This window comes from Thermobia domestica, chromosome 13, assembly GCF_964235325.1.
Source record: "Thermobia domestica chromosome 13, izTheDome1.hap1.1, whole genome shotgun sequence".
Classification (NCBI taxonomy): Eukaryota; Metazoa; Arthropoda; class Insecta; order Zygentoma; family Lepismatidae; genus Thermobia; species Thermobia domestica.
The window spans coordinates 139,323,540-139,338,523 of record NC_137466.1 but is presented as its reverse complement, the minus strand read 5'-3'; the positions used below and the strand labels follow the sequence as shown (position 1 = coordinate 139,338,523).

General features: G+C 33.9%; 1 protein-coding gene across 1 annotated transcript in view; it reads right to left on the bottom strand.

Annotated features, from left to right (window-relative positions):
- Nucleotides 1–263: 263 nt before the first annotated feature.
- Nucleotides 264–14,984, bottom strand: part of Dus3 (Dihydrouridine synthase 3) — an 81,717-nt gene continuing 66,996 nt past the window's right edge. The window contains exons 9-12 of the mRNA XM_081736580.1: nucleotides 14,720–14,879; nucleotides 9,979–10,130; nucleotides 4,047–4,228; nucleotides 264–416 (exon numbers count right to left, since the gene is read on the bottom strand). Coding sequence (XP_081592706.1) covers nucleotides 344–416; nucleotides 4,047–4,228; nucleotides 9,979–10,130; nucleotides 14,720–14,879 — 567 coding nt within the window. The 3' untranslated portion in view covers nucleotides 264–343. The remainder of the gene's footprint in view (nucleotides 417–4,046; nucleotides 4,229–9,978; nucleotides 10,131–14,719; nucleotides 14,880–14,984) is intronic.

Below are 14,984 nucleotides of genomic sequence, written 5' to 3'. Positions count from 1 at the left end.
GGGTGCGTCATTTCGTTCCCTCTCGGTGAACGCATGATTAATGGGACGTCAGAAACGGCAAGAACTTTTTTTGGTTATCTTGTATTTGAAAGCTCGCTACTCCATAACGCTGAATTGCAGAATCCAGTGAAGAGGGAGCTACGTCTAATGAAAAGCTTTATCATGTCCTCGTTTTGTTATATCACGTGGTTCTCCTTCGTTGGATTAACGATGGTTGAAGAAAATAGCCCTGGTATAAACTATTTGAAATTAAAACATAAGAATCATAGAAATCATCTTTATTTCTGATGAAATTTACAGGCACTTTGGTTTTCCTTTACTTTTTCCGTTTTCACATAACGGATCATTTCCACGAATTGGCTTTGTGTTTTGGAAGGAACGTGAAGTTGTCTGGTACAGGTCCCAAGAGCATTTCACTGCAGAGAAAGAAAAAAACAAATATTGAATTCTACTGATTTTATTGAATTCCAAAGTTTTCTGAAAATGTTTTCATACACAATATAAAATACTTCAGACGAACGTACAATCTTCCATAGCACAGCTACTTAGGGTCATATTTTACATTTTTGCCGCCTCAATTTATTAATAAAATACCGTCTCATCAATATTAGTAAATACTGGTGTAGAAAATTTGAGAGCTCCTGTATCTTTTTCAGCAACTTCAAAAACAATGTCCTATCTTACACAATTTCTATTCTTTTTTCTAATTTAAGTATAGAACGTTTCCTATACGCAGTTCTGCTGGGAATCTTCTTTTGTATCTTAGGTACAGTTGTACAGGAAAGAATTATCAGTTACACTAGGGTGGCTGTTTCTAAACTAACAACTACGTGTACAATATTCAACTGTCATGTTCAAAAATAATAACACAAGTGTGTGTCACAACAACGAAATTCATTTTCTTGCGCTCGTAGCTGGGTTGACAAGTGCTGAATATCTGTAAGTATTTCTGGAAGTTAATCAACAATAGAAATGTTTTGAAATTATGGTTAGAGAATACAATGTCAACAATGGAAGAAGAGAAATAACAGGGCATCTGCTAAAATCCAAAATGAAATTTTGTGACCTTTTCTTTCCCAAACCATAAAATTTAGTAACATTCTCAAGAGCGAACCTGGGTGTGAATTTTCATGCATTAGATAGAAGTGTGCTTTGCTTGCGATTTGATAGCGTTTAAAGCCGGTCATAAACATTTTTGGTGGTAAATTTTGACGTTTTATAGAACAAAATTTTCCAGTCTATAATTATATTTGTACAGATAAATAAATAAATTTCAAAAAAAAAATCGTGACCCAAAAGCTAAATTTCCTGCCTTTTTCTTGACTTTTATGACCGTTTCCTGATTTCGTGACTTTTCATGACTTTCGTGACCGATAGACACACTGAATAATGAATACAAATTCACAACTAAAATGTTCAATCTCTCTTCCAGCCAAACAGATTCTTGTTACTTGGATATTCACAAATGTAAACATCTCGTATCATATCCGTATACGGGAAAACTTGGCGCATTCCACAGTTTGCTGCACCGGGGCATGGCGCGTGTTAACACATGCGTAAATGCGTCCTAAAACTACAATCTACTGTGTTGTTAAAAATTCTTGTAGTCTTATTTACATACAGCATTACATTAAAAAAAAAACATTGTTTCTTTATGATATTTAATGCAAGTCTACGCACTGAAATGTACCTACGGGCTCCAAATAAAAATGAATTTGAGCCTTTTTGAACAGGTACAGTCATGTTCGAAATTACTTGAATACTCATCTCTGTTTTGAAAACAGGGAGACACGATGGCTAAGTGGTCGAGTGCTTATCTCTGGTGCATGGGGTCCCGGTTCGATCCATGACCAAGTAAGTTTCTGCTAGACAACATTGTGTCTATGGGTTTTCTGGTTTCCTCCCACATTCTCACCCCACTATTTTTTTCATCATCATTCATTTGCCTTAATTATCCGTCTCTCTGAGTCCAAAGGGCATAATCGTGGAAGGTTAAACAAAAAGATTTCTGTTTTGAGAGCTTTCTTCCCACCACGAGTAGAACTCTCTTCAGAGATCTTCAGTAACGACGGAAAGGGGGACAAAGAATGTACGCCTACGTTAGCTGCAATCTACGGATAAATGAATAAAGCCTATGCAAGAGAAATATATGTATAGGTTTACATGAAAATGACTATATAAACAATGATATTTACATAGAAAATCATAATAATAAAAAAACATTAAATAAGATCAGATCGTAACATTTCCATATAATTCTGGAATTGTGTGAAGCGAAATGCAATCAGCAAACAAGTTCTCACTCTAGATCTACAGAAGACTTCTCATTATTATTCATGTGTTCTTGTTAATTTGCACACATGCACTAAAATTCATTAATGGTCAAATGCTAATACTGGAAAATAGTGCTTACTTTCCTCCACACTTACACATATATATTAATGAAAAACACATACATATAAACGAACACGAAAATGCAGAATATATAAACTACATTAGCTCCGGATACATGCACATTTATAAATTTTCTGAAGCTTTCTCTTTTTAAAGTGACTTGTACAGATTTGAAAAGTAAGAATAATTAATACTATATAGAAAAAGATTACCAATATTAAATAATGCGTAAGAAAATAAATTAAAATTAAAAACAGCATTGTCTTCAAAACTTCAATTACACAGATTGCCTCAGAAATTATGGTTAGTTAATATCAAAAGAATATATATATATACAGGGTGTTAATGGACTATACCGACAAACTATAAGAGGTGATTCCTTACATCAAAATAAGAGAAGAAGTTCATGTGGACCTATAGCGAAAAGTGTGTTGTTTCGGAGCTAGGTCTGTCTAAAATCGCGAAAAATCCAAATTTCAAGAGGCCCTATTTCGAATTCGAGAGGCTGTGATGATGGTCCTTGCGTAAAGAGAGTCACACATACGCAATCCAAAAATGCACATTTCACTAATGTTCAATTGGTGTACAGACTAGGCCTATTCCCTGTAAGGTGACATTCCCAGACATGCCATCAACCGAATTTTGAGATACGCTCTGATTTTATCGTTGGTCCAAAGTAGGCAAACAATAAACCTTGATAGCACTGAGCACGGAATCGTTTGGCGCAATTCGGAAGTGTTAAGGATTGTCAGCAACATGGTCTCTCGTACTCGGGAAAATGGGAAAATGCATGCTCCTATGTTTTCTTTCAAGCTTATAAGTGAAGAAAACGTGAAATATACAATGACGAACTACATCGCATCACACGTTATTCCGAACACATAAGAACATGGAGCTGCAGTTTTCTATCACTTCCGATTTCCCTCCGAAGCATTGGATGTCCATTGTTGTCAAGGCTTACCTCCTTGAAATCAGGGTATATCTGAAAATTCTACTGAGAGCATATCTGAGAATTACACCCTGTAGGGAATAACCTGTACACCTATTGAAAATTGATGAAATACGCACTTTTGGATTGCATACGCATGGCTTCCTTTACGCTGATAAGGACCACCATACACAGTTCCTGGAATTCAAAATAGGGCCTGTTGAAATATAGCTTTTTCGCGATTTTGGACAGCCCTAGCTCTGGCACTATGCACTTTTGGCCATAGGTCCACATGAACTTTTTCTCTTATTTTGATGTCAGGAATCAGCTCTTACAATTTGTCGGTATAGTTCATTAACACCCGATATATATATATATATATATATATATATATATATATTCCTGCGTTACTGATATTTTAGTAGTAGGGCAAAAACAAACTTTGATTTGATTTCTCACTATGTAAGTGATTAAAATTTTCAGTGTATTTTCTAACTGCTGGTTTTAATACTGGTCATGCATGAAAATGAGACATATTTCATTTCATACACTTAAGATTTAACTACTTATAATGTCATAAACAATAAAGTTGGCGTGAATTCAAAGCTTTCAAAGCTTTGTTTAGGCGAGTGGTCATTCTGATAACAATAATGTACGTATATTAGACTATATTAATCGCATCAAAAATCACAATAATGACAAGAAAATAAAGTAAGATCATTACCTGATTTTTATCCAATCAGCGCAATTTGGACTAGCCATCAGTGTTTCTAAGTCGTTCCTTCCTTTATAAAACGGTGGCCTTTCGTTAATCTTTTGCGGAGGATGTTCCAAAATACCAACAGGTACGTAACGATGAAGAAACGAAAGCCACTCTAAAAGGAATCTGCGAGTGTTTTCAACGCCCTGCCAAAAACAAAATAAAACTTTCTTCAGAATCAGCGTAATTAGTGTAAATTGTTACGAATTATTCAAAATCAATCTCTGAACTTCTTGTGTCATTTAATAGAACTTCTTACAATAATGAATGTGGTAAATTATGCCTAAGAATAAAGTATGGAGTATTCTACATGCAATAAATAATTTTACTTCGGACTTATTTATGCTATAAATTTTATATATTTTTTTTTATTTCATTTGCTACTTCTTTTATTTATACAATCGAAATTTTCAATGAAAAATACACTTTTCTTTTAAAACAGAGATTGTGTTAAAGGGTAGCACAAAAAGTAGCTACCAACTTATATTGTAAATAACTACTGAATGAAAAGACACGAAGTTTTAACTTAAACTTTAGTTACGATTATATATATCCTGCCATTAATATTATAACAATTTTTTAAATGTCTTCCCTCAATTTCAAAGATTTTATGCAATTTTATCTCAAAATTTGACATGACTTCGTGAAGAACATTCACTGAAATGTCGAAAATTTCACGTTCTATAGCTGACTTCAGGTCTTCCAAAGATTTGAGGTTGCTCTTATATTGATTTTTAAACCGCTAGGTACATATAATGTGTGGTATATGTTTCATCAAATTTTATAAATTAATTGGACAGAAAATTACTTTCTAACTTGGTAGGTAAAATTTGCGTGACATTGCGTTAGCCTTTGGTTATTTATTAATTTTTCCAACTTAACGAGACGAATATAAGTAAAAATTACACCTAGTCAGAAGCAAGTAGTTGAATACTATTCGGTTTTATTTTCGATTATATTAAACGTGTTTTAAATGCCGTCAGATTTGATTTAATTTACGATTTCTATTCATACAAACAAACAAACAAATAAAAAATAAATAAAACAAAAGATAAAAGAAGAAAAATAAAAGAGAATAAAAATCGTCAAAAACTAAAACTAAGAAATCCGTGTGTGGGTATATAAAAATCAATGTAAAAGGTGCTCATATGTTAATCATGATCGAAAATACAATAAAGGCACTAAATAACACTTGGATTTCGTGAGAAAAAGCAAAAAGGCTACTACTCACCGCAAAAAATATGTAGCAGAATTTTCTTCTACATGCAACAGGTAGCGCTTTCGGAAGATGCTACTTCCTTTTTCAGCCTGTGGTAGACTCTAAAAAGGATAAAAAAACATGAAGAAAGGGTAAAAAATGGTTAAAAGGTTAAGATTTTTTTTTACATATTTTAACCATTTTTTATCCTTTCATCATGTTTTTTTTTTTTTTTTTTTTTTAAATCCTTTTTGGAGTCTACCACAGGCTGAAGAAGGAAGTAGCATCTTCCGAAAGCGCTACCTGTTGCATGTAGAAGAAAATTCTGCTATGTACTTTTTGCGGTGAGTAGTAACCTTTTTGCTTTTCCTCATTGAATATAATCACCGCTCGCAATATTGTGATACTTGGATTTCGTGTTTAAAGCAATTCATCAATGGAGGGCTGAGAAGAATGAAAAAATCAACCCTTTACATTGCTATTCCCCCTCCCCTTCCGCTTCCTACGTCTGCCATGTTAATTTCTTAATGCAAATGGCAGATTCTCTCAAGCACGAATCCTCTTCTTCCGTGCCTTTATGTCTAATGGTTGTTCAAATAAATAAGTAATAATACCAACCTTCTATTTGACAATAGGTCATTGGTCATTGGCATTCCTAGATTCCAATAAAGGGTAGTGAATGATTCATCAAAATATATTTAGAACTATTCGTGTTACTGACGACAAAACATATAGCATATAAACCTTATTATTAGATTTTACTATATTAGTATTGATGTATATTCATTTCTGCATTCTACGTTTAGAAATGGGGAAAAGATAGATGTGTAGCAAAGAAAAACTTATAGCTATCTCTGGGAAAAGACGAAGAAACGGAAAACTAAAGAATCCTGGTAACTTTATACATCTAGCAATAAGCATTTTTAGCCTTATAAAGGAAAAAAGTAGGTTTTTACGATATTCAGTTTTCCATGGGTATCTAACTTTATTATTATTAGACTTTCACACTACGCTCTGCATAAATGTCGGAATAGTATGTGGCTCAAATTTACTGTTACTCCCGGTTTAAATACATTTCGACAGAGCTAAAACACTCGAAGATACAGAAAAGCTGTCCTTTGCAAACGATTCAGTATACCAAGAGTAGGCTCCATTTCCTCCGTTAACCCTCTATTCAAACCGGTAGTGGTAGAAATCACGCATTTCCGGCTTCAACATTTATCGCCATAGAATAAAATCCGAAACAGACAGCAATAACAAGAAGTGGTTTTCTGCAATAGATTCACTAATCCCGAGAGAACATTTCATTACCACGACCAATACTCCCACAAAACTCGAAGTGGTTGAAATTTACTAGCACGTCCGGTTTCAATATTTATTTTCATACAGCAAAAATAGTACGAGTAATGATTTCTAGATGTGGATTCAGCTTCCATGGAACAGGTTCTATCATTGATCTTATTCCTTTATTGCAACTAGTACTTATAGGTGTTCTACTTCAAATTTGAGTATTGAATTCGCATAGTTTGGAAATCTATCATAGTTTGACACTGTGAAATAAAACTAACTCATTATTATTGTTAGACTTCTAAACTTGCTATATATAAATGTCGGAAGTCTTGTAAAACGGCTATGTCAGTCACTCCCTCTATCGACAGGTATCGAGGCAAAAATGGTAAGAGACACCGAGATGCAGTTTTTTGTAATCGATTTAGAATCTCAAGAATAGGTTTCATGTCCTCCATTAACGCTCTATTCAAACCAGAAGTGGTTCAAATTATACATTTCGGGTATCAACATTTATCGCCATAGAACAGAAACGGTAACAGTTAACACGAAGCATTTTTTTTTCTTTTTTCGAACGATTCATCGTCTCAAAATAACAAATCGTGACTATCCGCAACACTCTACCAAAACCGAAAGTGGTTTAAATTTACTATTACTTCTGGTTTCAATACTGATTTTCATAAAACAAAAACGGTAAAATATATATCAAGAAGCGATTTTCTGTAATCGATTTTGAACCCCATGAATAAGTTCCATCTTCTCCGTTAGCCCTCTATTCAAAACGGAAGTGGTTTAAATTAACCATTTTTGGCTTCAAAGTTTATCATTATACAACGAAAACGGTAACAGATAGCGAGAAGTGGTTTTTGAAATTGATTCAGCGATTCAATAGAACATACTATTACCACCTGCAATACTGTATGGAACTGGCAATTGCTGAAATTTACTAGTACTTCCGGTTTCAATACTAACTTTCATAGAGCAGAAACAGAAAAATGATAGCGAGACGCGTTGTCTTTGCAACTGACTCAGGATCCCAAGAATAGATTCTATTTCCTTCGTTAACCCTCTATTCAAATGGAAGTGGTAGAAATAAATTGTTTTCGGTTTCAACCTTGGTCTCTATATAACAAAACAGTAATAGATAGCGACAAACTATTTTTTGCAATCGATTCAGCGTCTCAAGTGAACATATCACCACCATCCGCAACAGTCTGTCAAAACCAAATGTGGTTGAAATTTACTAGTACTTCCGGTCTCAATACTTATTTTCATATATGAAAAACGGAAAGATATATCGAAATTGTTTTGACACAGATTCAGCGTACCAAGAACGAGTTTTGTCTATTTTTATCTATCTGTTCAAATCGAAAGTGCTGAAAATTTAAGGTTTCTGGTTACAACACTGATCGCATAACGGAAATAGATAGCGACAATGTCTTCTGATATGGATCCAGTACCACAAGAATATGTTTTCACCTCTGATTATATTCTACTATTGCAACCGAAAGTGATACATATCAACTAGCACTTCCAGCTTCAATGTTAATGTCAATAAAGCAAAAGTAGTAAGATAGAGAGTAATGACTTTTTGATATGTATTCAGCATCCGAAGAGCAGGTTCTATGTTTGATCTTGTTCCTCTAGTGCTGTTAGTGGTTATAGATGTACTACTTCAAGTTTGAGTATTGAATTCACATAGTTTGGAAGTTTACCGTAGTTTCACACTGTGAAGCAAAACTTACTTCTTGTATTTATTTATTTTTGCAACATGAAGAATAGGGTGCCGATCCACAAAAAATCTGAAATTTCCTTCTATAAGTACAATTGAAATTCATTACTTTAATGATGTATTATGTATTTTTTTTTAACTCAGCAATACTTCGTTTACGAAACTTCTATTGACTTCTGTTTCAACAAGGTTTATTGAATACTCCCTTATTCCTTCTTGTTTTATGACTTCCTAACTTGATCAATAAAATATGCTGTTTTTATAGCTAAATAAATGGTAAACTCAGCTCTGCACTCTGTGATTTTATGTGTGTGTGTCTAGGTGTGCATAATGTCGGTTCTCTCTGGAATTTTCTTCAGCACCAAGTATACTTGTAATACTTTATTCCTTATATAAGCATTTTTCGAGGATTGTTTCCTTGGAAAATTAAAAAGGTATTTGTTACTAACCATACTTATTCACTTTTCGAAATTTTGCTTTTGTCTGGAAATTTTTCAATTGAAAATATCGTCACTGTTTTTATTCTTTCGCAATTAAATTTTCTGAAGTGCATTAAGTGCAGCTAGTAATAAGGCATATTCAAATTCATTGTCTATTCGGATGATGCTGTTTCCTTTAAATTTTTCCAGAGAAACAACTCTCGAAGATGAATACGTAAGGAATCAAGTACTACATAAAAAGAAAATTGATGTTGAAGATGATTCCAGAGGGAACCGATTTCATACACATAATCATAGGATAAAGAGGTTACTATTTATTTATATGACATGTATCCTATAGCGTCCATTCGTAAATGTTTTTATGAATCTCCACTAGAGAGTTAAAGGAGCCAAACTATCAAGAGTTTAGAAATAAAAAAGCTTTTACACTATAATTAGTTATACTGAATGGCTCCCATGTTTTCATCACACACCTTCAATATATATATATATATATATATATATATATATATATATATATATATATATAGTCAATACATGCGTATTGAACGGGATTAAAATTTATAAATAAGTGAATTAAGAATAAAGTTTTCAAAATTAAATTTAGGTTACAGTATGAATTAACATTGGGAAAGATTAAGACATTACAAAATTATGTCATACGCATTGTTTGTTTACATTGAAGTGACAGCAATAAAAACAGACATTAGCAAAATTAAGTGATGTTATGCTAACGAGTACAATAATTAAGAAAGCGCAATGTCAAATGTTTTGTAAAATGTTTGTTAACAGAAACACACAATTTTGGATATGGATATGTCCTCGCATATTATGCTAATCAATTAGACAATTCCTGGTCATTTCAGATAATGATCAGAGGACAACCTATCTGTGTCACAAAGCAAATCAATCCCCAGATAAGGCACGACATAGAGAGGTTGAGAATATTATATATATATATATATATATATATATATATATATATATATAACAAATATTACTGAATAAAAAAGGACATTACGCCATTAAGACAAATAAGAAATTTCATTTTTATTTATGTTACACATATAATGAATTAAAGATTGAAATTATCGTACTGAAATTTCCTTGTTATATCAGATAGGTACGTTAGAAAACTTGATTAATCTAATAATCACTTCGAAGTATCTACGAAAATGTTTTGATAATTTAAATCACACAGTAATTGTATTTAATGTGATGGGAATACACAGTACTTACTCTTTCGTCACTTCCCCAATGTTCTAAGCCGTAATTGACATATTTTTTAATAATATCTAGTCTTTCATTGGACGATATATCCCAATGTCGTTGTTCCTTGATTTCAGTAAAAATCCAAGGTTTAATCAAAGCTCCTCTTCCTATCATTATACCTTAAAAAGACAAAAAAAGAAACTAGCAATTAACTCATTCCACAATCTACCTTCGAACAAGCAAAAATAATAATTTTGCGAACGAATTTTTTTATATTCATGGTATTTCATCTGCAATGAAACTAGATTGAAAGAATTGGAGGCGAACTATCACAAGTTTAATTTTTTTCACTGATTTAAATGAAAGGAAAATACGATTTATTAATCATAATTATTACGAAATACCGTTTGCGAATTGTAGGAAGTGAACAGATAATTATAACAGCGTTTCTCAAACTATGGTCTTCGGACCACAAGTAGTCCTCGAGGTATGCTCTTGTGATTTCTTATATTGAACATTAGAGAGAGAGAGAGAAAAAAGTCAATTTTTGTCGCACAGTATATCTCAATTTATTTATTTATTTTATTTATACATATTTCTGGACATTAAGGGCTCCTAAGGCCCGTCACGTATAAGGGATGACATCCCTCAGCAAGTACACTATCCACGAAAGGGGAAAGAAAGGAAGGAAGCGGCCTGAAATCTTTATGTTAGGTAGGGTACCATCCCGGCATCTGCTGGTGACTGAGGAAAGCACAGGAAAACCTCACTCAGCATAGCTGATTGTTACATCTTTTCGACTGAGGTTGTTTTCAAAGCTGTTACACCTTATCGACGGAGTATTCCCAACAAATCAAAAACCCTGGACCGCTCGCACCAAAGGGGAAAGCGTTACTATGTTACACGGGGCCACTTGAGAATCTCAGACAGATACAGATCATACAAGTAGTAGGATATACTCGTACTATAAAGTATAAGATTACACAAATTCTAATAGCTTACGTAGATGTATTACTATAAAAGTTGTTGACAACCTTCAATTACGATATACATAAACTAGTGTATATTTTCTATTATTAATCCAACATAAAAGTAAGAGTATTTTAAGTAGTTCCATTTTAGAAACGTAAGTATACGGGTATATGCTATTAAAAAGAATGACAAATTGGTTTTCGAAGGAGACAGGAGTAGGGTGATATGTAGAACATTCTAACAAACGAATGTGATCCCACTTGAAAAAAGTTTGAGAACAGCTGTTATGTAGTAATATTCTTAAAAAAAAAAAAAAGAAAAAAGAAAAAAAAGAAAGGCGTGAAGCATCAGAATTGGCAAATATCCTATGAATTTTGACCCTTATGAATTTCTTAAATCTGCTATAGCACAAGAATATATTACAGATTTCATCAATAAATCTTGTAAAAAGAACGGGCATTCGTTCGGTACTTCATGGTTGAATGGTTGCTTATATATATAAGAGGCAAAGACTAGAGAAAGACAGAAGTGTGCTACCGAATGCATTTTTCTGAGAGAGGAAGGGGGAAGTTTATTGGCAGAACAAGACAATGTTTTATCTTGATGATGGATCTAGAGGCAAATGGAATGTTCAATTGAAGAAAAGTTTAGTCATATGGGAAAATGTGCTTCACTAATTGAAAACAATCTACTTAAAATTATTTAGCTCTTCCTGGAAGAGTTGTTGACTGATCTTAAGAATTTATTATAGGCATGAAACCAAGTTTTAGGCGGGTATATTGACATAATGTGGTTTACAGAGCCTGAGTATACGGTAAGATAAGCACATGATTATATGACATTCAACATATGATTACATGATACGTGAAATATGTAGATGAACTATAGAGCATGTAAAGTTGTATCGTAAGTTATACAAGTTGATCTGTGGGTAATAACCTGTAGGTGAACCGCGAGATGCCGTTACCAATTAAAATAATGTGAATGGTAATTAAGGAAATATTAAATTGTTTTATACCGCTGCTGTTAAGTAACGAGGCTTAGTCTAACTACTATCAATGATAATAAATGCGGTCATCTATTTATAATCATTAAACATATTTTCTGAATTGACAACATATGGCCTTAGAATTTCAATTTGTTTCTTATATTTATATACATTATTATACAATATCTTGGCGGCATTTCGAAGTCACAAGGCAACTATACATTCGTGAAAACATATTTTCTTGATACAAGCAATGAGGCACGAACTGAAAGAAATATGTCTGCTAGTTTCGGAATCATAAACATGTGAAATAGGGGAACATCTTACTTCAGTTGCAATTTAACTTTGTTCCAGATTGCCAGTAAGGAAATTTGCTTGTTAAAACATTGAAAAATTTTAAGTTGTGGATGATACAAATCTGTAAAATGCTAGATTATATTCATAACACTTTGCTCAGAAAAAAGAAAAATTGCATTTACTTAAATGTACGTTAACTTAAATAATGATCTTACTATTATGAAAACAAGTAGTAATAAAATGTACAATATGTCTTGTTTTTGTATCGAAATTCTATTTCCTTCTTCAGTGGTAATTAGAAAATAATACTTGTTAATTTGAAATCAATTACCAAAAATACATACATTTAATTTTTTAAGACTCCTCTAATAGTAGGACCTGACTTAAATTTCAAACTAGCAGGATTTGTTTTCTTATCTTTAGAAAAAGACTACCACCAATAGAAATAGAAGAGCTTACGAAAAAAATGCATTCTGTTATATCTTTCTGACGATGAATGTGAATGACAAAAAGAAAAGTCTGAAAATGAAAATGATAAAAGTATGACGAAATACAAGGTATTCAGGTAAACAAAAACATTGTAATAAATAACATAAAAAAAAGATTTAAACTGACTTAGGTAGACTGATAACACATAATAGCAAAATTAATGAAGAAAATAAATACTAAATTGATGTTGAAAACCTGCTACTCCACGAAAACTTTATACATTGATCAGCCTAAACATTATGATTAATGTATGAGACATGGGACACAGCAGAACCGCGCCAAACGGTGACAGGGATCTTACTCGATCAGTTAGTGTGGTGCTTGTGCATAGAGTGGGAAAGATCGGCGATGTATCAAAGTTTGATGAGGAGCTAGATTGTAACGGTCACACGGGTGGGAACGAGCATCTCAAAAACAGCGCGACCCGTCGGGTGTTCGCGAGCTTCCGTAGTTAGTGACTTCCAGAGATGAGAAAAGGACGGTGAAAACAGCACCAAACCACAAGGTATGGAGCGACCACACCTTATTAAAGATGTCGGACGTCATAGACTACCGAGGTAGATACAACGGGACAGGGTGCCAACTATGGCACAATTAACAGCACACTTTAACAGTGCACAAAGGACTAGTGTGTCTGAGCACACAGTCACCGTACACTGTTAGATATCGGCCTCCGCAGCCGACGTCCACACATGCATCATCGATAACGATTGGAATGGGCATGTGACCATTGTTATTGGACAACAGAGCAGTAGCACAGAGATGTATGGTCTGATGAATCACTATACCTTCATTGCACCAATGGCCAGGCCAGAATCCGTTGTTTTTCAGAAAAAGCTGCTCGAAACGTGCATTAGTAAGATGACGACAGGCGGGTAGTGGCTTCATTATGATTTGGGGATCCTTCATATGGTCATCTCTGGGCCCGTTAGTCCGTGGGAGGGCACCATAATGGCTCCCAGCTATCGTTGCTGATCATATACAACAGGGATATTATTTGAGGATGACAGGGGGCAAAATTGAGTTTGAGAAATATATGCTTTTTATAAAGTGTATACAAAGTATAATATACTAATAAAAAATGTGAAACTCATGTCGGTGGAAATCTTGCCCCTTCCCCTCTCGCAAAACTTAAAATGACTCTACTCGCGTACACTCAATCATGTCGGCCATATTTCCAACTGGGAATGATACTTTTTCAGCACGATAGCGCTTCTTGTCACAGGGCCAATGTTGTGTTGCAATGGTTCCAGGAGAACAATGGTGAAGTTCAATTGCTGTAATGGCCCGCAAACTCACATGGACTTTACCCAACTGAACATTCTTGAGATGCCGCTGAATGTCAGATCCGAACTCATCGACCCAATCAGCAGAACTGACACACGAATGTAGAGCGCCATACCTTCAGCTACCTACTAAGGTCTCATTGCTTCCATGCCGAACCGCATTGCTGCTGTAATACGAACCAAAGGGGGACATGGCATATATTACGTAGGTGACCATAATGTTCTGGCTGGTCATGTATATTCGTATCTACTATTGAGAAACAAAATCGTATCAATGCATAATTTTGTCTCCAACAATGTATGAATGATCAAACTAGTCATTATCTCGTAACTCGCAAGAAGATACCACGCGCTGCGACTGTCAGAAACAAACTTTCAAGAAACATTAAGTTCAGAACAAAATTAGATAAAGAATAAACTGAATGATGTTACATAATGAAGAACACCAAATATAATGCAGACAATTAGATCACGATCTAACATAAGCGAAATGACATTCAGCACGTTCTAGTTAAGAGTCCGTTTGGGAAAAGTGAATTTCAGTAGGTCAAGAAGATTCTGGAGATTAATATAACGCTGGATCTTAGGGAAGTGGGTAATAAAATCTTGAATATGTTTAGCATAGGACACATCCACTGACAGATTTTTCTATCTCGGTGTTACTGAGCTTTCGAGTTTAAAAAACATATAGGTAGTTAGTTTTAGTTGTAAGTTTATACAATATAATAAACTATACCTGCAACACTAGTTTCTTCTTTGTGTTTATTATAATCTTCAAACGATAAGATATCACCATTTCCAAACAATGGCATGGGAGCAGCCAATTGAGCGCACTGCTCGATGTAATTCCAGTCCGCACTTTTGGTGTACCGTTGTTCTCGGGATCTACCATGAAGCTTGAAGGAAAAAAAAAAAAATCAGTTCCTAAATTGTTCCATACTTTAAAGATTAAATTTCTATTCGAAAAATTCGGTAAATATTAAATATATATAATACAGTAA